At 34.6% G+C, this 23,829-nt stretch overlaps 1 protein-coding gene across 3 annotated transcripts in view; it reads right to left on the bottom strand.

Annotated features, from left to right (window-relative positions):
* The window catches only part of LOC138701703 (sorting nexin-8-like), a 60,686-nt gene that overhangs the window by 20,775 nt on the left and 16,082 nt on the right, over positions 1–23,829 (bottom strand). For all 3 annotated transcript variants that reach the window (XM_069828884.1, XM_069828885.1, XM_069828886.1), the window contains exons 4-12: positions 23,454–23,586; positions 21,182–21,360; positions 12,262–12,379; positions 10,042–10,244; positions 7,966–8,087; positions 6,563–6,697; positions 6,241–6,457; positions 2,300–2,488; positions 91–296 (exon numbers count right to left, since the gene is read on the bottom strand). In XM_069828884.1, the coding sequence (XP_069684985.1) occupies positions 192–296; positions 2,300–2,488; positions 6,241–6,457; positions 6,563–6,697; positions 7,966–8,087; positions 10,042–10,244; positions 12,262–12,379; positions 21,182–21,360; positions 23,454–23,586 (1,401 nt within the window). In that variant the 3' untranslated portion in view covers positions 91–191. The remainder of the gene's footprint in view (positions 1–90; positions 297–2,299; positions 2,489–6,240; positions 6,458–6,562; positions 6,698–7,965; positions 8,088–10,041; positions 10,245–12,261; positions 12,380–21,181; positions 21,361–23,453; positions 23,587–23,829) is intronic.

Below are 23,829 nucleotides of genomic sequence, written 5' to 3'. Positions count from 1 at the left end.
ACCTGCCACACTGATATTCCTTTAAACAATAACTACTACAAACAAAGGCCACTTCTCGGCCAATCAGTATGAGAAACTGTTGAAATTTACCGACTGAATGTAGCTGCCAACATGCCACTGTTGGTTCTGGTTCCCTCAGTCCTGTTCTTTTCAATGGAAATGTCTGCCTCAAATGACATGGTGCTCAGCAGTCATTTATCAGAACACGGAGATGTGCCATTAACAGGTGGCTGTATGTTGTTCTCAGGTAAACATTTGGCAACAGTCGGTTGAATCAGACGCCATACATCTGCCATCTGTAACATCACATGAAGTAAAACAATATTCCATCAGTTTTAATGTTGATAAGCACACAAAAATTTTTTGCTTCCAAATTCAAATGCAAATGATGCGTAAATATGAGTTAAGAGGAGTGAATGTCATTAAAATGATGATATATCAAACATTTGAGGGTAACTATGTATTCTATCATAGAAGCAATACTATTATTATTTATTTTATTATTATTATTATTATTATTATTATTACTATTATTATTATTATTATTATTATTATTTCAATGAAATAAAATAGTTACAAATAAATAAATGAATAAATAAAAAAGGTAAAGATACTGGCTGATATCCATAGTTAGGGACCCTCAAATTTATTGAATAAAATTGCCTAAACTTCTTGAGTGACAAAGATAAAAATTCTGAGTAAAATAATTAAATTCTTGGGTGAAAAAGGAAAATTCTTGGGTTCTGTGATCACCTAAACCTGAATTAAAATAGCTCAGTATGGCAACAGGTAATATTTACAATTTTATTAGTATGCGAGATACAGAGTGCATGGAGATATGGATATAATGGGCACGCAAGGCGAGATATACCTTTGTGCGTCACGGTATTTTCGTATATTTTCGTTACACCATCATGAAAATAGCACTCATGTTTGGGTATTCAGAGATATCGTCGCTACATTATAAAGGGAATAGTCAGTGCTAATTTGCTTGGGTCAGCGTGGTATTTTATCCATAATGGTGTGTACTTTGTTTATAGTGCGGACATATTATTGTTTGGTAACATAATATTTGTTTCAACATATTTGTTTTGGTACTTTGTTAATAAATTGCTGGATGTTGGGGGGGGAGGGAAGAAAAGAAAAAAAGTACGAGGGGGGATAACAGTTTCAATTTACGATTTTTCGCTAGATGCTATTACATTTCTCGAGTATAAGTAGAAATTCGCTGATAGAGACAAATTTTAAAAAATTCTCGAGTACCTGATGTGTCGAAATACACGTAAATATGTTAAAAATTACCGACAAACATGTTTCCCATCATTTTGCAATGTTTTTAAATTTTCGCGATTTTTGTGAGTCACAAAATGTAACTGTCTCTATCCATAGTTATGGAGAGCTTTTGAATCATATTTTCTTGGACAATTTCCATTTTTTCCTGTCATTAGTCTAATTATTCATTACTATTGCCCTGTATGGACGTGCTTTAAATATCAAAATCAAGCTCCTCTTTTCAGATTCACTAATGTGACAGTAATTGTAAATGCAATGTCTCACACTTTGAATGGAATACAGTCCGTGAACATGAAACCAACGAAGTATCCTCAAGAATTAAGCATATTAACACATCATCATCATTTTGATCTGGAAGAAGCATTAGAATTGCAAGAAGTAAAAGATTACAGCATAAAAGTAATATTTAGCCTTAAATTTAAGAGTTCCGTATTATAATAATACAATGCAATATTACTCACCTGCAACTCTTAAAGACATCCTGAACAGTCATAAAAGGTAAGAAAATGTATTATTCCACAGAAAATGCATATTTTTGTCCTAATCACTAACATTCCTCTTTTCAAGAGTGTTTTACAAAATCTACATTTTATTATAAAATCAAATAAATATGTAGTAACAATAATCTATACTAGCATTATATACGAAAATTTGCATTTCAATGCATAATGCAAGCAAATGTTGACATTAATCAACTTAAATTTAAATACTTCCACTCAGTGGTGATATTCAAAAAGTTTAACCAGTTCTCTCACGTGTACCTATGTTAAACATAACGGTATATAAGTTCATGGTAATTGCAAATATTATAAACTGAAAAGTTTGTCAAACCTAGAAATAATTGAACAATCGGTTCGTCTAAAAGGGTGCGAACCGGCCGAATATCACCACTGCTTCCACTGATGCTCTTGAAAATATGGATTCTTAGAGACAAACGTTGCACTTAAGTGTAATGATAATTTAAATAGTCACAGAAATAAAATCTTATGACACAAAATTTACTTACCTCAGAGTGTCCTCTGATCTGGACTGCTACAAGTGTTCCTAAAACAGCTGCCAGAATCTCTAAGTGTGCGTGTACGAGTTGCGTCTCAAGATGTAGACAGTGCAGAGAAAAAGCATTACGAAGTTCAACACTGGCTATCACTGACTCCTGTTCCATCATTTTCGATTCCAATTGTTCTACCGATTCGGCCTAAAATGAACAATATTTCATTACAACAACAAAATCAATATTGTGTAAAAATTTAGAGTCTACCATATTTCTTTTAAAATTATCACCACAAATAACACTCTCTGCCATCCTACGAGCTTCTGAATTAATTTTAACCTTACTACATTACAATAGTATGGGTAGAGTACAGTAGTATTCATTAATGTTTAACAAATATATTCTGTCGCAGAATTGAGAATTTACAGACATATTTGAAATAACAAAGAATGAAATGGTTTTGTCATGTGAAAAGTATGGATGATGACCAGGGAAAAAATTTTTAGGTACAAAAAGAAAATATTTCAACTAATTAGAGCAGTAGTGTCAGAGTTGTAAGCTCCGAAACTGGTTGTGGTGCTAGAGACGTCCAGTCGGAGTGCGAACTTGCTTATGTCTGTGGAAGCACCGGAGCACGCAACGAGTTACAGTGGAGCGCTCCGCTCCGTTTAGGCTGCGTCTGACAATGCTGAATTAGAGCTATAAACGAGCAAGCAATATCCTCACTCTGGTATAAATAATGTCGCTACATTTGAAAGCAGTAGTTAATAAATTGTAGTTAATGATGAAACTCTGTGTTCACTGTTAATTAACGAAGTTCGCGCCATTCCATACTACTGTTATACAGAGCGTTAAAAAAAAAGTATGCATCAAAACAAGAAAAAAATGTCTAATAAACATGGATTCTACAACACATACTTTCTGAGATCTGAACACTTGTTCATGAGGTGGCGCTCAATGTGACTTCCATTCATAACAATGCATTTTCGTGCCCTACAATACAGCAGGCTACCAGATAATCATACCGCAGTTGACACCCCTGGCATGGAATACTGATACATCGCAAGGAATACTGAAAAGAAAAGTTCGGTAGCAGATATGAGCAGGGTTCAGAAGAGACGGTGTTGTGAATTTTCGTAATCAGCATGTGTGGGCTGATGAAAATCCCCATGCAATTGAAGAAACAAGGCATCAGCACCGATTCTCAATCAACGTATGGGCAAGTGTTCTTGGCGATAGGTTAACCCTTTCTAACCCAAATTAAATTTACAAGCAATCCATGTTGAAACAAACAGCTGTATTAGGACCAAGTTACGGGAGTGGCAACATTTGAAACAAAACTATATTGATGAAAATGTATTGAAATAGAAGTTATCCAGCAAAATTTACCTTCATATGTAACACACAAGTATAAAAATGCTATAAAGTTTATTGCCATATGGTATCTATAGGTAAGAAAGAGTTAAGGGCCATACGTGCTACACAGAGATTAACTTGGGGCTCGTTATCAGGACTTTCTTACTAACGTATTGCCTACCTTGCTGGAGTATGTGCCATGTCAGCAAAGACTACAGATGTGGTTCATGCATTATGGCACACCAGCACATTTTTTACGCAATGAGCGTGACCACCTGACGCTGACATTTCAGGACCACTGGATTGGTTGGGGAGGCCTCACACCTTGGCCTGCTCATTCCTCAAATCTAAATCCCCTAGACTTTTGGTTATCAAGAACAACCAGATCAATTTCAAAGAGTGCGTGATTCCTTATGCCGAAGGGCAGAGGAATGCATTGCCATGAATGGACGTCACATTGAGCACTTCCTATGAACAAGTGTTCAGATCTCAGAAAGTATGTGTTGTAGGACCCATGTTCATGAGACATTATTTTCTTGTTTCGATGCATATTACCACCTCTTAAAATAATGAATACTTTTTTTAACACCCTGTATACAAATAAGCAAGTGAGCTTCACTAGATTCATCCTCCAGTCTTTTTCACCCAACTCTTCACTGTCACATTTCAGAGTGTTGAGAACAAGGACTCAAAATGGTTCTAACCGACACCATATCCAGTCAAGTACACTCAGTGTCATTTTTAACTTTCAGTACTTAAAAATCCATTCCCCGATAATGACAGATTACCCATAAAAGTACTGGAATCAACAGCAAGAGTACAGAGATCAAGAAGCACATGAAAGCATTGCTAATGCCGAAAGTCTCCCTTGTGCAATGGTATATCTCACAAATGTTTATATAGCCTGCCCTTCAACACAGAGAAACAATGCTCAGCCGCAAAAGTTGTATGCTAGATATTTTACAGAAAGGAGGACTGTAGCCAATGCAAAAACACAAAGTGACAAAGAAAATCGGAACGAGTTTCATACATTTGTTAGCAATATGGACTATGAAAATATTCGCTGTAAATACTGTATATTTATCTGAAATATTTTTTATGCAAATCATTCACAGCATGTAGTATTACAATTAATGGAACATGCTACTGTATCAATTAAAAAAACACACACATCCATGCATGCATGCATACACATACGGTACTTACATTGCATGGATACATGGGTGAATCTCTCAAATGCTGTTAATTTGAAATCCAACAACACTCCTGCAAAAACTAACCTTAAAGGAAGGCTGAAAAAAATCGCACGTCTTTTATGGCTGTAGGCTTATATTTCCCCACCTCAAATTATTGTACACATATTCATACAATTATGACAAAAAAAAATGAACTCCTTAAATGTCAGCCTCCTGGACTGTCCGTTCCATTTTTTTAATAAGAATTTCTGACTCCCGACACCAAGATAATTTTTTTCTTAATTATTTGGTCCACCATTTCGTACTTAAAAGTCTAATGTAAGATGTCTATAAAATACTCTACACCATTTACACATTTTTTGTGTATTTGTAAATTTATCCAGAGCTTTAAATGTCAGCCTCCTGGAAAAAAAAAAAATATAGGGATATTTTTGCTGACTAGGTTAGAATTTATTTTATTCTTAGGTTTTTAATATTGTACTGAAGTAGATGAGAAATTGGAAGGAAACATCAAACACGAAAGTGAGATTCATCTTCTAAATCATTTTTGAAGTTTACAAATAGAAAAAAAAATAATGTCTCACTTCTATTGTGTCAATATACTGGTAGCCATCACTTTTAAGAAGTATGAGTATTTTGTCTGTCAGCCTCCTGGACCTTAAAACTTTACTTACTTACAAATGGCCTTTAAGGAACCCGAAGGTTCATTGCCGCCCTCACATAAGCCAGCCATCGGTCCCTATCCTGTGCAAGATTAATCCAGTCTCTATCATCATATCCCACCTCCCTCAAATTCATTTTAATATTATCCTCCCATCTACGTCTCGGCCTCCCCAAAGGTCTTTTTCCCTCCGGTCTCCCAACTAACACTCTATATGCATTTCTGGATCTGCCCATACGTGCTACATTTATTTTTTTTATTTATTTATTTATTTAATAATAACATATACATAAAAACGTTACATTAAAATACCCCGAAAGAGCAAAGCTCGTGTCGTGCCTTGCCCATCTCAAACGTCTGGATTTAATGTTCCTAATTATGTCAGGTGAAGAATACAATGCGTGCAGTTCTGCGTTGTGTAACTTTCTCCATTCTCCTGTAACTTCATCCCGCTTAGCCCCAAATATTTTCCTAAGCACCTTATCCTCAAACACCCTTAACCTATGTTCCTCTCTCAGAGTGAGAGTCCCTTAAAACTTTATGGCCCAAAAACTGGCACTTAAATTTAAAAAAGTATGTGACCACTAATTTTAAAGGAAAGAAGATCTTGAAATAAATATATTAGAATTTTTTCAAATTTTTTGGAAAATATTTGAATCTTACAATTTTTGAGGTTAGAAATATGCTACATTTGGAAGATTCACCCACATACACACCCAGCCAAATTTGGAACTGAAACTTACATCTGTGCCCTTAATGACGCCCTGCATCTGCCTCTTCTTGAGCGACAGCATCTTTGCCAGAGCTTTGTTGTGGTCCTGTGCAACGCCTTTCTCGTGCCTCTCACAAAGCTCTCTGTGGGCTATCAGAATATCCAGAAGCAAATTCAGTCTCTCACATACCTCGTCTTCTTCCCTCACTGCTTGCTGCATTGCTTTACTTGACAGCAGCCCAAATTCCCTGTGAATATGAACAAAAATTATTACTGTCTACTACTACTGAAACATTAATGTCGTTGCAATTGTAACGCCATTTTTTAAATTGTATAATAAAGATATTACTTACTTCGATATGATATGAAATCCTTTCTTCATGTCAGCCCAAACATTGTTACCACCTGTGGCCCAACTCGAAGACCCATGTGGCTCGTTTGCTAGACTTGTTAATTGTGAACCTAATTCAGCCATATCAGCTGCATACCTGCAATGAATATTTTTTTTTTTTTTTACAAGATATCACAGTACAATGGAACATATTAATTGTGTAAAATCATTCCCAGCACATGTCTCAATTCTCTTAATGCATATGATAATATAATACCGTTTGTTCATTTCAAAACTTCCAGTCTTGAATAATATGTGCAGGAGACGCGATTTTGAGGAAAAATACGTCCATTTAGCTTTCGAGGAGGAAGATCAAAAGCTCTGCTGACTAAATTTTCTGTTCCACCTCTTCATCCCTTCACTGAATTTCAAATTACACTCCCATCTCCAGATACATTATTTTAAAGGGGTTGATAAACCATATCTGTCTACGAAAAAATGGTAATAATAATAATAATAATAATAATAATAATAATAATAATAATAATAATAATAATATAGTTATATTACTGGTTGTTCTGTATAGTTGTGAAACGTGGACTCTCACTTTCAGAGAGGAACAGAGGTTAAGGATTTTTGAGAATAAGGTGCTTAGGAAAATATTTGGGGCTACGAGGGATGAAGTTACAGGAGAATGGAGAAATTACACAACACAGAACTGCACGAATTGTATTCTTCACCTGATATAATTAGGACTATTAAATCCAGACATTTGAGATGGGCAGGGCATGTAGCACGTTTGCGCGGATCCGGAACCTTTGAGAAGGCCGAGACGTAGATGGGAGGATAATATTAAAATGGATTTGAGGGAGGTGGGATATGATTGTAGAGACTGATTAATCTTGCTCAGGATAGGACCGATGGCGGGCTTATGTGAGAGTGGCAATGAACCTCCGGATTCCTTAAAAGCCATAAGTAAGTAAGTATTATTATTATTATTATTATTATTATTATTATTATTATTATTACTACAGGGGTTAAAAATGAATGCAAGTCATTTATAATAAATGACAACAGAAACAGAATCAGAACAATAGTTCATGGCCTAATAATAAATACCCAAAGATCCTACACATGCAATATGACAAAGATGTTAAAATGTGTATTTTAAAAAAAAGTGCCAAATAATTCCACAGCAACACGAACTCCAATCATACCAGACAAAACGTTTTTTTTTTCTAGTAAACACAGTTAACAACACAGTATCTTCATATAATGATACCAACTAAACTTTAATTCCCCTGCACATCTAAAATACAGCTTTATACACAAGTTCTGTACTTGAAACATGAGTATGCCTCAGTAAATTTATCTTTCTTCCTCACACAAAAATCAATACTAGCTAATAATGTAAGTATTGCTTACCCATGTGATCTTAAAGCCAAGACATCAGCAATTTGCTTTAGACGTGAGATTCCATTGAGTATAACTCTAATCTGATCTCTGCTGTTAGCAAATTCTGTATGTGTTTCAGGCGGTACCAATTCCTAGTGGACAATTATTTATTCGTTAGTAAACATTATTTCACAAAACATAAAATAAAACCATTACAATAATAATAGCTTAAATTTGAAATGAACGAATGGAATTAAGTAGGACTCCAACAAAGGATATAAAACAATAAACAGAAATAATTCCCCACAATTTCTTTGATTCAGCATAAGCAAACTGGCACTTAACAAATCCCTCACAATACCAATAAATAGAAGATTATACAAATTTATATTTGTGACTTTTACATAGCTCAGTGTGGTACGAAGTTTTTGAGGAGGAATGGGAGGAGAGAGAAGAGGAAGAGGAAGAAGAATAAAATACGTAACTGGGCTTTCCATTGGAAGATTAACTTAACAAAAATATTCAATACTTTCTAAATAAGCCTAAAAGACTTCAGTAACTGCATTCTCACAATTGTGTCATGACTGCTTAGCAGAACACATACATAAATAAACTCATCAGTTATATCCCTGTCTACATTACGTAATGGGGATGCTCTAGGAATACTTTGAACACTACATACAAAATGTTTATACAGCCAGTGCTGACATACTGCGGAGAAATTTTAATTACTTCACCTTTCATAAACGAAATAGAATATGTTCAAAACCAAGCTCTCAGACTCATTACTGGTGGAATCAAAACAACTCCAACAGATTCTATGAGATTCCTCATTAATATTAACAGCATCAAAATGACAATAGAAGAAAAAGCACTGATTCAATATGAAAAAGTTATTAGATTACCAGGAAACAATTGGCATTCATACAGTCCTCTCTGTAGATTGAAAACTCAAAAAAGTTTCATATCCATTGTTCAAGAATTAAAACAGAAAATCAATATCCTGAATTTAAAAGAAAACCTACAAATTAAACCAAACCCTTTAACTCTATTAAATATAGAATATAATCTAAATTTAACAGAAGAAATACTGAAATCAGAAGTAAACACTGAAATACTAAAACAATTGTCTTTAGAGACAATTAATATTAGGTACCCTCCACAAAACTGGATTCATTTATATACTGACGGATCCTTGATCGCCAGAGAACAAGGTGCCGGTGCAGGTGTTACACGCTGTCTCTTCTCACTTTATAGATCTCTTGGGTATGGAATAACAAATTTTGATGGAGAAATCATTGCAATAAGTGAACAGTTATATTGTCAGACTCCAAAGCAGCTATTCTATCAATAGTCTCTAAACACACACCTTCATCTCAAACAGCAGAAATAACTAAAATGCTCTCTCAATTAATATCACTCAATAAAAGAATTGTATTCCAATGGATACCATCCCATTGTGGAATCCTGGGAAACGAGAATGCGGATGCTTTAGCAAAGAAGGGCAGCACTGCTACTTACAGACCTGTTACTAAATCTATGTATTACTCTGTGAAAAGATTTATTAAATCTAATACTTAGACTTCAACTAACAAAATTTGATAACACAATCTCAAGGGAAAAAATGGAACTCTCTGCATCAAAATTCACAGTTAATTCCCGATTTACCACGAAAACCGTCTGTAGCTGCATTTAGATTGGCAACAGGCCATGATTGTTTGGCCAAACACCTGCATAGAATTGGAATATATCAGTCCCCTAACTGCCCATTGTGCAACTCAAACCAAGAAATGGATTCAGAACACCTCAAAATCTGTGCTTCAGTGGCTGGCCATGATAATATCTTTGAAAAATATTGGACTGCAAGAGATCAAATGACTTTATTGTCAAACGCCTGGCATTAGAAAACAACAACATTACGTAAGTACATTCTTACATTATACTTTATCAACTCCCTTACAATGATAAAAAAAAAAAAACACACACATGCACGAGCACATGAACTGTATGTAAGGTATGCATGTGAAAGGGAAATTGTATGCATTATTTTTAGGGAAATTAGTGTATATAACTTATAATTCGGTCACTTAATGTCATCATCCTTACCTTTGCACGTGCTGCCAGTTCTGAAGTGGTGAATTCATCTGGTACACGCCTAAACACTTCTCTTATCTTGTGCTGGACATCGGGACCAGTGTATGTCAAGAAGAAACTTAGAAGAGGATCGCCATTGAGTGCTGGATGACGTGCAACTAGTGTCAGCCATCTTCGAAGGGACTTGCGTCGTTCCTCAATGAAATGAGAGTCCGCTGAACACAAGTAAATGACTTTAGTCAAGCGTTTTCAACATTAAACAGAAGGAATGAAAATATGGTAGTAGATATGTTGACTAGTCACTACTGGTCAAGAAAACACTTCAAAATCATGAATATCATTAACGACCCTATGTGCAGGCTTTGCAATAAGGAAGAAAAACTTCTCCACACATCCTGCCCCAGTGTTCTAAGTTGGATGGAACTAGATGTAAGTATCTTGGAAACTATTGTTTAGCTCCAGGGGGTTAAACCAACTCATGCTCCAGATCTTGTTGTATGGCACGGAGAGTCTTGCAAACTACAGGACAAGTATGTGAATTCATTGTGATGGAGAAGAAGTATGTGAAGCAAACAACAGGAAAAACCAGAAGAGAAAGAATTCGAGATGAAAGAATCCGAGAATATGAGGACAGAAGAAAGGGATGAGTGTGGTTGTTGAGAAATGTTAACTGAAGTGGTACAGTCATGTTAACAGAATGGGTGAAGAGTGAAAACGGAAGCAGGTTATGGAGATACGAGTAGAAGGAAGAACTGAGCAAGAAAAACTTTTCTCGCATTAATTGGGAGTTTAGGATTGAAAGAACTACAGAAGTGTGGGAAGACAATGCGGATATGAAGAGACTGTATGCAGATAGATCGGAATGGGAGAAATGGATGGAACAAGGCTGCCCCGACACTTAAAATGCATAGAAGAAGAAGAAGAAAAAGAAGAAGAATTACTGCCTCGACTGATTCCAATTTATTGGGCGCACAATGAAATAAGTTTTAGGTCTCAGTATTCCATACCAACTACAAGTCGCTCTACCTGAGATGAAGAATATACCATATTTTCTCGAATACCCCATGCCCTCGAATAAGCCGTGCACCCCACAGTTGAAAAGGGGAAAAAAAATATACAAAAATAATACTTTCAACAAATGTATTCATGATAAATTAAAAACAATTAAACATAAATAGAGTTCAGTTAACGATAAATTTTAAATAAATTTTATCCTGGCACAGGGCGCATTTCAAACCCATCCTATGTACATGCACTGCATGCATGTCAATTATTGTCTTGCTTATTCGGCCGTTTATATAACATCCTGCATTATTAATAGCAGTCAGTCAGTAAACTATCTATTTTTATTTTGTATCATACTACGTGGTTTGTTATAACAAATACATGCTATCACTATTAACTTCGAGGCCGAGACGTAGATGGGAAGATAATATTAAAATGGATTTGAGGGAGGTAGGATATGATGGTAGAGACTGGATTAATCTTGCACAGGATAGGGACCAATGGCGGGCTTATGTGAGGGCGGCAATGAACCTACGGGTTCCTTAAAAGCCAGTAAGTAAGTACTATTAACTTCTTCATTCTGCACTGTTTTCGTCATCACCATCATCGTCGCTCGGGTATTCATCTTCACTCACATCTCCATACACTTACTGTTCTCTGTTTTGTCCAGCTGATTGGAGATGTTACACTTTTTGAAGGTATTTTCAACAAGAGAGAGCGATACATGTGCCCATGCATCACGAATCCATTGAAAATGTAAGACTCACAAACTATAAACTTATCACACTTGACCTTGATTCTGACACATGTACTGCTAATCCAAATACCATTTAACAATTTTAAGAAACGAGCAGAGGAATATATTGGCATGCTCTACCATCTTGGGAATTGTGTGGAGGAAAATCGGGCAATGTTGCCAACTTTATTTCGAATATGACGCAAACCCGTATTTTTTACTTTATTTCGGAAGAATTGTGCGCGAGGTATTCACGAAAATGCGGTAAGCAGCAGCAGCAGTCGCCACAGTAGAGTGGTGGTGGTAACAGCAATAGCAGTAGTAGTAATACTCGTATTAACATTGGTATTAAATAGAAGAAAAAAATAAGTCCTTATACTAAAGTAAGATGATGATGATGATGATGATGATGATGATAATGATGATGATGACGATGATAAAAATAGTTGCATGATTTATTAACAGTAATAATGTTTGTAAATGAAACATACCTCCAACCATTTTCTTTGGGGGTAGCTTAGGAATGAGTCTGTATGGAAATCTTCCAAGAAGTAACTCATGAAGTGCCACAAAATCATTGTACCGTCTCCTCACAAGAGAACCAAATCTCTGTTAACAAAAAAAGGTGAACATTTACAATAACACTTCAAAATAAAAATCAATATTCGAACTTGTGGCAGGAATACATTTACATTTTTTTTTAATTCCATGAAATTCATTGTAGTCGTCATTCATAATTTAAAAAAAAAGGTAGCATAATTTTATGGAAAAAAAAAAAAAAAATAAATAAAAAAAAATAAATAATAATAATAATAATAATAATAATAATAATAATAATAATAATACATACAATCAGTGTAGTGAATCTATGTACATGTTTCTTCGTTGCTAAATTTCACTATTTCATTACACAATACCAGTATCATAATAAATGTACTGTAACTGGAATCTGAACAAGTGTAAAATATATTGAAATATGCACAGAGTCCGCAAAAATTTAAAACTGGGCACTAAAACATGCAATTAATTACAAAATAGTAGATATTTAGCTTAGTGTATAATGAAGTTCAATAAGAATTTTTATGCTCGACCATGCCGAAATGTAGTAATTATACACCTGGTAGTAGCCCTTTAATGCACCTCATTAAAGTATATCTATTCGTTATAGTTCAGTTGTTAAGTATATCTATTCGTTATAGTTCAGTTGTTCAGCCAATGAGATATCACCATTGTAGCATTATAAAAGCGCAAGTATCAATTATTCTCGGATATGCAATCGAAAGACAACTAGCGAAACGTCATGGAGGCTGGAAATCCAATACTGTCGCAGAAGGTTATGTTCTGTTACTATAATAATTAGCGTTAATTGTAAATAATATTCAAATAAATTCAATTTGTCATCACGTTTTTCAATTCTAAGTCAATTTCCAGGTTATATCAAGATTAATGTTCATGTTATTCTCTAGATTATATCAAGGTCAATGACATTCATTCCTCGGAAAAAAATCAATACTTTCGCGTCTGCGCACATCTCACAATTTAGAAGGTCAGTTCCGCTCCTTACTTAGATAACCATAACATGAATACTTATGAATAATTTCAAGTTAGAAATATGGTCGAGCATAAAAAGTCGTATGAAACTTGCCTATAATGGTAATTAAGACGCTCGTATGAAAATTATGAAACTCGCTTGCGCTCGTTTCATAAACAAACATACTCGCGTCTTAATTACTACCATGATAGGCTCGTTGCATAATGTACTATTCTTTCACTGAAACTTTTGCGTCAGTTATTGAAGGGTAGGCCTATTTCAAGACATTAACGTAACCATGCATTTCAAAACGGACAAGAATGTAGTTACCAACTTACTTAAACATGAATACGTTATTAAATATATTACGATTTTTAGTGGCCAATACCATAACACGATCTGAAGTATGATTAGTGTAATATGAATTATGATGTAAACAATGGAAGGGGAAAAAAACTGCGCATCCTACCCCATAAATTCCTGGCTTTGTTGCATCATGAATTATGCCTTATTGATATCGCTTATGAAGTTCAAACCTGTCTTCGGACAGTTTATTGAACAACAATAACCATAATACGATATTTCGTTTTTCTTTAATATATCCAAGCTTTCGAAAGGGACATACATTAGCGAAAGCAGCATCATCTTGTAGAAGTAGAAAAATAGGGTATGCATGAAAAATATTTTCCCATATAAATGTGCGTTTACATATATACTTCAATGTAAAATGGCCAACCAAATCAAAAGAAATATTATTGTTGCAAATATTTGAGCTTAGTGGCAGTATATTTTGGTTCTAGAATGCTCATTACTTAATTCAATTATTATATCATTTGCTAGGCTACGACAAATTACTAAGTTCAAATTTCATATTATACTCTTCATCACAGACGATCGACGCGACTTATTTATTCACGAAATTCAAAATTAAACACGGAATAGCGGAATAAACAAATAGCGTAACTAAATAAACAAACATGGAAGTCAGATTTCCATGCAAACTTAACCTACAAAGCCACTTATAGTAATAAGCACCTGTTACAACTGAATAAACTGAACAACTTTCAATTACTGATGTGCATGTTATTCTCGTTCAAGGTTAGTTCAGTTACGCTAGAAGTAACCACGCAACTCGTCATTGTGAGCAACATATTGCAAGTGAAAGTTCAAGAATAAAGAGAAAAAAATCCCATCAACTTTCACTCTGCACAAATTATGTAATATCTAAAGTCTTTGCGGAAACTTGCTGAGCTTTTGTTTACAGGTGAGAATATGCTAGATGAAACCAGAGTCTGCACGAATTCGTTCTGACTATATCCAGTTTGATTTGGTTCAACTTGCGTAATCTTATGTGCAATGAACAGAGCACAGATCTAACGTGATTACTAAAAAGAATTCCTCTCAGTGAAATCTTTGTACGAATAAAGAATATGTAATGTGTAATGTTCTTATTTTAAAACAATTCTCTAAAGGGAGGAAGAAAGAAAAAACAATTAGAAAGAAAAGGAAAAACGAAACGAGATGAAAAAGAAACAGAAGAAAGAAAAATGAGAGAGAGGCAAGAGAAAGAACAAAAGGAGAAGGAAGAAAGTAGGGAAATGAGAAAAATGGAAAATGAAATAGAAGAAAGGAATTAATTACGCGAATGAAACAAAAAAATAAAATATCTAGGATTTCCAAATTTCTCAAGGACTTTACTATAATTAGTACTAGACATACACTGTGAGACTACTCTCACCTGGGGTACAACATATATTATCATACTGATAATTAGGATACTCTGAATTTATAGTTACTGTTTATTAATGTTTAGGTGGTGTTTGAGGTGATGAGCTTATCACTTGTCCTTCTGCTCCTGACGGTTTTTTTTTTTTTTTTTTTTTTTTGCAATTTATCGATAAAGTATCGAAACAAATATGTTTTCTGCCTTTCCCTGACGGTAAATAAATGTAACTGACTTGTAGGTATTGAAACCTCCACCAGGGGGTACCTAAGTTCTGGTATTTGAACGATAGGCTTAATATATACAGAAATTACATAACATACATGCATTTGTTAATATTCTAAAAAGAATCTGGAACATAGGCAAACTTACGTACAGCTTCCTCAATTTTACATACACATAATCAAGGATATAAATGTATATTTCAGTGGGAAATACTTATTTTGCAAACGTATTTTACTTTTTATGTATACTTTCACTAATATCTGTAGTTTTAAAGATTAAGAATGCAGAAATTTGATTTCGACTAACATTTAATGAAGGAAAATCGTAATGACATTTGTATTTTGTGCAACTTATTGATCTTGTTATGGATGGGTACTGGTAAAATCTTGCGACTTATAACATTATTCAATTAAAGACGTGCAAGTTTCAGAAAGTAAAAACTTTACACTCACTTTCATTACAAAACATCCGTCAACAGTTACATTCATTCATGTGATTTCTTTCCTATTACAATGACGACAATAGTAATAGAGACTTTTCCATGCACAGTTTACTACAATTTTGAGTACATTTGCATGATTATTTCAGTATTTTTTTATTGACAACCACTTTCAACTATGGTGCAGTTATTCTGAGATGTTGAGATAATACTGTTCTCCAACCAGGAGATCAACCGTGAAAGGAATGTGCTTACTATTGCGTCATCTATTGGAGCGAAATAGATAATATTACCGTTATAACGTCAGTTTAAAAACTATGCACTCTCCTGCATATGTTATTTTCTGTATGGAGGGATTATCTCAGCAGGATTCTAAATATTATTTCCACACACCTAGAAGCTGTGTCTTGTCTGTTTAAGACTCACACGAGTCCATAATGTATGATATAAAAATTAATGTCACGAAGATAACACATACTTTCTCATTACACGTTCTATGCATTTCATAATGATGCAGTACCTTTATCACATTGTACGAATGATATTATTTCTTACAGTTTATTTTCTTGAATTATTATCATTATTTAAAGAATGTATATAAAGAAACTGAAGTAACTATCTATTACTGGAGTAAAATTCGTTTCGGCACCAGGAATCGAACCCAGGAGCTCTCAGCTCTTTGTGCTCTTTCCATCTGAACTATACCGGGACCCGATAGCTTTCTCCAATAATAGGTATCTACAATATTACTCACAGTCATTGATTATTCAATGAGGACGGTGAGGCCTCATATATGAATATAAGTACATAAATTGAAATAAGTTCACCCAAATAAAACTTTCGTCCTCTGAACATCATAAAAAGGTGTTTCTTTAACATAGGCCTAATGTAATTAATTATGTATAAATTTACATAAAACAAATACACCTCTAGTCTAATTGTTTCTAATTCGAGGAAAATAATTTACAACTGATTATACTTGGATATAAAAATATATTCACTCACATGTAACAAATGTGTTTACATCAAGGGTCAATAATACATGAACAACTGATCCTGAACAATGAGGAGTTCTCTGCTACCTACCCTCCCTGTGGCCTGAGGGCTTTCAAAACTTACACAAAATTTGCAATGAAAAGTTTAAATAATTCCGTACCGATATATAATTATTTTAGAAATGCGTTTTTCGAAGACAGTAACTTCACAGTCTCTCATTAATAAATGTATTATTTCATATAATACAAAAATTAATAAGAAAATCGTCTGCTGAATCTTGAAATGAATAGTCGTTTGCCCCCCTCCCCACTTCCAAAACTTAAGACCAACAAACTTTTACTAAAAATATATTTCATGTGCATCATTCCCAAATAAAATGACTCACGGATATTTAATATAAAAATATTTGTTCAATTGTTCAGAAGAAATCACTATGTACAGGTGACAAACGAGATGCCAAAAAACAATTTTCTGGCGTCAAAAAGCTGAAAGTGTATTTCCGTGCAAGTACTGAAACAGTATTTTTAACATCTATATACAGTACTTCATATAATGAGAAAGCTGATACATGAAGAAGAAAAAACATCTGCATAAGAAGACTTTATTACTGTATATGATTAAATGCTCTACATGTTAAACTGATAGCTGACACTATAGTTCACTGAAAATGATTAAGTCAAGTAGATGAGAGGTCAGATGGCAAGAGGTCTTGTGACCTAGTTTACGAAATTCGTAACATTTACACAAGGCAAAAACAAAAAGCAGTAATATCAGTTTATGCTCCAAATGAAGATTAAAGAGCAGAAATCAAGAACAAACTTTTTAGTACCACAAGATACAGTCAGTAGAATGCAGATAACTAAAACTGATTACGATGGGAGACTTCAATGATCGAACAAACGAGGAAAATAAGGACGAAGTATTTAATTTAGAGAAGATACATGGAATGGTAATGGAGAAAGACTAATGGAACTAATGCCTACAAAATAAAAAATCTGAGATGGTTGTTTTGAAGTTAAGGACACAGTGATATACACAAGTATTTATGAGAACAATAGTGTTAAGAAGAAAGGGACAATCCAAAAACAACTATTAACTGAAGTAAGGTGATGCAAAACGGACAACTAGAAGTGGGATATTCACAAAATATATTTGGTGTTTGGAAGCTGAAAACAGAATAAGTTATGAAAGGCAAAATCCAATTTTGCATAAATGTATGGACATAAAAACTATATAAACATACAGTAAAGTAAAAGTCATGGATGTGCAAGGAAGTATAGCTTCTGAGATGTAAAAATTCTAACACAAAAAAGAACACAAATGGCCAACATCACACACACCACTAAAGTCCAGGGAACAACTTCCAGAATCAAAACTATAGTAGGTTTTATGAAATCGTAACATAATCTGAAGTACCAAAACATTTTCTGTTTCTATTTCTCTTTCTGTCTTAGTTTTCAGCTCAGCTGGCTAATCAGATATGAACCTGCTATTTTAGAGAGAGGTCTGATTGGCAAGGTCTAGTACTTCTTTACAGAGTGATGACAATAAGATAGGCCTAATAGAGAGCTGATGTTATATGGTACAGAGATATTATTATAACGTGAGGCGAGAAAATGGTGGGTGGTAGGTGACTCATGGCCCATTGCTAGCGTGGTTTCTGTGAGCACATAACCATTTCTCCAGCACTTCTACAATACATAACAGTGCTAACAATAGATGTTAAATAATCTGGACTTCATGCTCACAGTCGTTGCTGAAAATGGCCATCTGCCACCACACAACTGACATCTTCTGATAAACGAATGAACAACACACTGAAGTTCCACATCATTGATAGCATCAATTTCTTCTCGTATATAGTATTTAGTTCATCTATAGAATGAAGATTTTTCCTATAAACCCTAACTTCCTATAAAAATCATAGGGTGTTAGACCTGGGCCACAAATTATTACTTATTAGCCTCGTACCAAAAATATGAAATAATTCCCTCAATGACATGGCAGCTATATGAGCAGACGCAAAATCTTGTTGGAAATAGACTGACAATCGTTCGTCAAAGAAGGGGTCGATAATTAACTGGAAATACCTTTTATTGTTAACTATATTCTCTCCAAAAAAAAAAAAAACAAAAAAACAATAATGTGATGTCCATTCCACACCAGACCCCTATCTTCTCACTATGCAATGGTGTTTCTCCTGAATTCACCTTCTCCAACATCCAGTTACAAAATTGCACTCTCCTATCAGGGTCTGTCTGCCTTAATGCTTGCACTCTTCAAATTTTACGGCTTCAGTTTCAATAATTTTGTTGCATTTCTTGCAGAGAACTGAGAAAGTACAGTTTCCTGTGCTGAACACTTTAGAGATTTTTTAGGGATATGTTCCAATCTTTCACCAATCTCGTCTAATTTTTTTTCTGTAAGAACACCAAGTTTTCTGTTTGATTTTCGATTGTTCACTGAGTCTGTTTCTTTAAATATTTTAGCGAGTCTTCTAGCCTGTTTCTTTAAATCTTTTAGGGAGTCTTCTATCTAGCCTCTTTCTTTAAATCTTTTAGCAAGTCTTCTAGCCTGTTTCTTTAAATCTTCTAGCGAGTCTTCTAGCCTGTTTCTTTAAATCTTTTAGCGAGTCTTCTAGCCTCTTTCTTTAAATCTTCTAGCGAGTCTTCTAGCCTGTTTCTTTATATCTTTTAGCGAGTCTTCTAGCCTCTTTCTTTAAATCTTCTAGCGAGTCTTCTAGCCTGTTTCTTTAAATCTTTTAGCGAGTCTTCTAGCCTCTTTCTTTAAATCTTCTAGCGAGTCTTTTAGCCTGTTTCTTTAAATCTTCTAGCGAGTCTTCTAGTCTGTTTCTTTAAATCTTTTAGTGAGTCTTCTAGCCTGTTTCTTTAAATCTTCTAGCGAGTCTTCTAGCCTGTTTCTTTCAATCTTTTAGCGAGTCTTCTAGCCTCTTTCTTTAAATCTTCTAGCAAGTCTTCTAGCCTGTTTCTTTCAATCTTTTAGCGAGTCTTCTAGCCTCTTTCTTTAAATCTTCTACCGAGTCTTCTAGCCTGTTTCTTTAAATCTTTTAGCAAGTCTCCTAGCCTCTTTTTTAAAATCTTTTAGCGAGTCTTCTAGCCTCTTTCTTTAAATCTTTTAGCAAGTCTTCTAGCCTCTTTCTTTAAATCTTCTAGCGAGTCTTCTAGCCTGGTTCTTTAAATCTTTTAGCAGGTCTTCTAGCCTCTTTCTTTAAATCTTCTAGTGAGTCTTCTAGCCTGTTTCTTTAAATCTTTTAGCAAGTCTTCTAGCCTCTTTCTTTAAATCTTCTAGCGAGTCTTCTAGCCTGTTTCTTTACATCTCCTAGCGAGTCTTCTAGCCTCTTTCTTTAAATCTTCTAGCGAGTCTTCTAGCCTGTTTCTTTAAATCTTTTAGCAAGTCTCCTAGCCTCTTTTTTTAAATCTTTTAGCGAGTCTTCTAGCCTCTTTCTTTAAATCTTTTAGCAAGTCTTCTAGCCTCTTTCTTTAAATCTTCTAGCGAGTCTTCTAGCCTGTTTCTTTAAATCTTTTAGCAAGTCTTCTAGCCTCTTTCTTTAAATCTTCTAGCGAGTCTTCTAGCCTGTTTCTTTAAATCTTCTAGCAAGTCTTCTAGCCTCTTTCTTTAAATCTTCTAGCGAGTCTTCTAGCCTGTTTCTTTAAACCTTTTAGAGAGTCTTCTAGACTGTTTCTTTAAATCTCCTAGCGAGTCTTCTAGCCTGTTTCTTTAAATCTTTTAGCAAGTCTTCTAGCCTCTTTCTTTAAATCTTCTAGCGAGTCTTCTAGCCTGTTTCTTTAAATCCTTTAGCAAGTCTTCTAGCCTCTTTCTTTAAATCTTCTAGCGAGTCTTCTAGCCTGTTTCTTTAAATCTTTTAGCAAGTCTTCTAGCCTCTTTCTTTAAATCTTCTAGTGAGTCTTCTAGCCTGTTTCTTTAAATCTTTCAGCAAGTCTTCTAGCCTCTTTCTTTAAATCTTTTAGCGAGTCTTCTAGCCTGTTTCTTTAAATCTTTTAGCACGTCTTCTAACCTGCGTCTTTAAATCTTTTAGCAGATCTTGTAATTGTTTTGGCAGAAGGCACAGATCTGTTTGGAAATTTTATTGTTTTCGCACACGACCTTCTGCCTTTTATGTAAATATTGTACATATACACATGTTTGCACAATGAGAATTTGTTGGTAGGCATTACCTAAATACACAATAATCACTAAACTTTATACACTAACTTTGTACACTTGAAGAGATAAGACTTTTGTAACACAACTTGTGACTACAGCGAATGCCATATGGCGAGTGAGGATCTACTATGCCACACCTCTAATAGCCCATGCAGGGAGCAAGCTGCCAATGACTCGCCGTTTGCTCGCCTCATGTCATAAAAATGTCTCTGTAGCTAAGGAAACTAATGTATTCTAAGAAAATCTGTCCTAACACAATCTTTACTAATCACAAATTTCACTAAGTTTACATAAATAAGATGAATGACTTACCTTGCTGGATACTTGGTATTCTACGTGTTTTAGGAACAGGCCCTTCTTTTCAGGTACCAAATCAACTTCAATTGTGTCTAACTGACAGATGTCAGGATATCTTAGACCCAACTGAGTTGGACTACTTGTTTTCTCTGGTGCAAGATCAGATAAATCACCTAGTTCAGGTCGTGGAAGCTCTGCAAAAAACAAATGACAGACAGATAACATTACATCAAGATAAACTTTTTCTAATGAGGGATACACAGGGAAATAAAACGAACATACAGACACCACAACTATTAATAACATAAAAGCTCTATGACTTCTGAAATGTATCCTTCCCACAACTATGCGCACATTTGCGTGTGTGAGCATGCACACTTGACTTTAATATATTTATGCTGTTAAATTGCGTGTATAGTGAAATAGACTTTCTAGTTATTTTTCGAACTGAAAGGGAAGGCTAGTTCTCTTCTGACTTCCTGTGATTAGCTTATCTGCTACTTGTCAAACTATGGAGACACTTCTGCAGAGGTCAGTGATACACATTGTAATTATGTGTAGTGTAACTGAAAAAATTCCCATGAAATAGAATGAATGTATAGAATACATATTCCTCATGAATAAAAATCAGCACGATAAAAGGTTGAAAAAATTCACTAAACTACTAGAGAATAAAAGAAACAGTTTCTCTGTATGATCAGATAAAAATCATCATGGAAAACGTTCCAAATAATTCACAACACAGGATTGAGTAACAATCGGCATGAAAACCGTCCAAAATAATTCACCAGAGCTGACAGAAAAACGAGATTCTCTGCATTTACAACATGTAGAATCATGTAACAATCAGCACGAAAAAGAATTCACCAGAGAATAGAACAGATTTTCTATATCCACAACATGATGGATGACCACGACAATGACAAATAACAAAACACTAATAATTTTATTCACTACACACGTAATTAAGCAGTGGAAACACTTCAAAGTTAAGCATGAGAACACTGCTCATAATCTTGGGGTCACGTTTCAGACAGTGACACTTTTGAACATTCTACTGTATACAGCATATTAGCTTGGCATCAGCAAATGTGGATTCCAATTCAAAAACTGTTGCAATCAATTCCTCAATATATCCCTGATATTTGAGACAATTCTTCTAGAACACCTTATAATACGTACACATACACAAATACGTTCTATGAAGAAAAACGCATTTATTTTTTAATAATAAGTAATAATCTGAAAGCAATAGTTGTAATACCGTTTTCACATTATAAGCTGTCTAATGTAAATAATCTGAAATCAAATGATTTCACTGTTTCTGTAATACCTTTCTTCCCACCGTTTCAAATAATTGTCAGAAGTCCCTAATGTGGGAACTTTATGACTCTTAGATCTTTATTTGACCTCTGACAAAACTATAAGAAAAGTAAAAAAGCAGTAGGCCTACTGTGAAGAGCTTACGAGAAAGTTTCTGTGAGGTGTATTTTAATTAGATGCGGTGTGGGGAGGTATTGATGAATGGAACACCACTCTTCCTAAAATTGACCAGAGATAAGATAAGTTGTTATGAATTATGAGTGTTATCTCACTAAACAGATGACATCGCTGTCAGCACATGTTTAATTATACTGTTGCTGAAAATATCAGTTAGTTTGAGACTAGCTCTGTGTGGGTGTGTTGTATAAGTTGAAACTGTTGGTTTATATTTTAAAAGTTGATCGAATGTTTTCACATTGGTTAGTTACTGTAATGTAGTTAGTAGTGTGCCATTATGTTGTTTTCTGCGAGCAAGAGTATCATTATGCTGGCTGTTGTCTGCATGTAGAATTGGTATTACTCTACAGTCCTACCAGGGCTGATTTCGTGAGTTCCCCACAGTATATGACAGGCATTCGAAGACCACAGCCTTGAAGAGAGAGAAAAGAAGATCACTAACTTAAATTATGTAGATTTAGAACTTTAGGGAACATAATTATTTTACAACTTTAGAAATTCCACATAGCCTAATAGTTACCTAGCAGTTCTACATTCAAGTTTTCAACAAAACTTTCTGTGCATGGTTAAAACTACTTCCTTTTGGTATAAAAATTAATATAAAACGCCCCTTCTTATCTATATGTAATCACACATTAAATATTTTCTCGATTATATGAAAAACAGATGTTTATTTACCATTTCAATTTCACAAGGTGTCACGATTTTTGTAACTGGTCCTATTAATATTGCCTACTGTATTTGAAATATCTAATTGACATAGATCAAATATTGTAAACAAGCATACCTTCCCCAGAGAAATTCTCCAGCAGTTTTGTACTTGGCTGCTTCCCTTGTTGTGCCCAGGCAACCAGAGCCAAGGCCTTGTATAAACTACTACGAGATAGTGATCCTTGTTTGGTGTCGACCAGCTCCCAAATCTGAAGAAATTACAGAAGGAAACTTAACAATAACGTAGTGCACCAGTAAATTATCAATAAAATCGAATATTAAGCTAATGGCTTAGAATTTTTAAGTACTAAACAGAAATTTTGAGTTAATGTTCACAGCTAAAGAGGGGGAGGGGAATGGTTTATTTAACGATGCTCGCAACTGCCGAGGTTATATGAAGGGTTCAGAACCATAGTGGGCCAAGCGCCATTTACTAAAACCGTAGAAAACAA

The sequence above is a fragment of the Periplaneta americana genome, chromosome 6 (genome assembly GCF_040183065.1).
Source record: "Periplaneta americana isolate PAMFEO1 chromosome 6, P.americana_PAMFEO1_priV1, whole genome shotgun sequence".
NCBI lineage: Eukaryota > Metazoa > Arthropoda > Insecta > Blattodea > Blattidae > Periplaneta > Periplaneta americana.
Note: the sequence above shows the minus strand (reverse complement) of the source record. Positions and strands in the feature narration are given on the sequence as shown.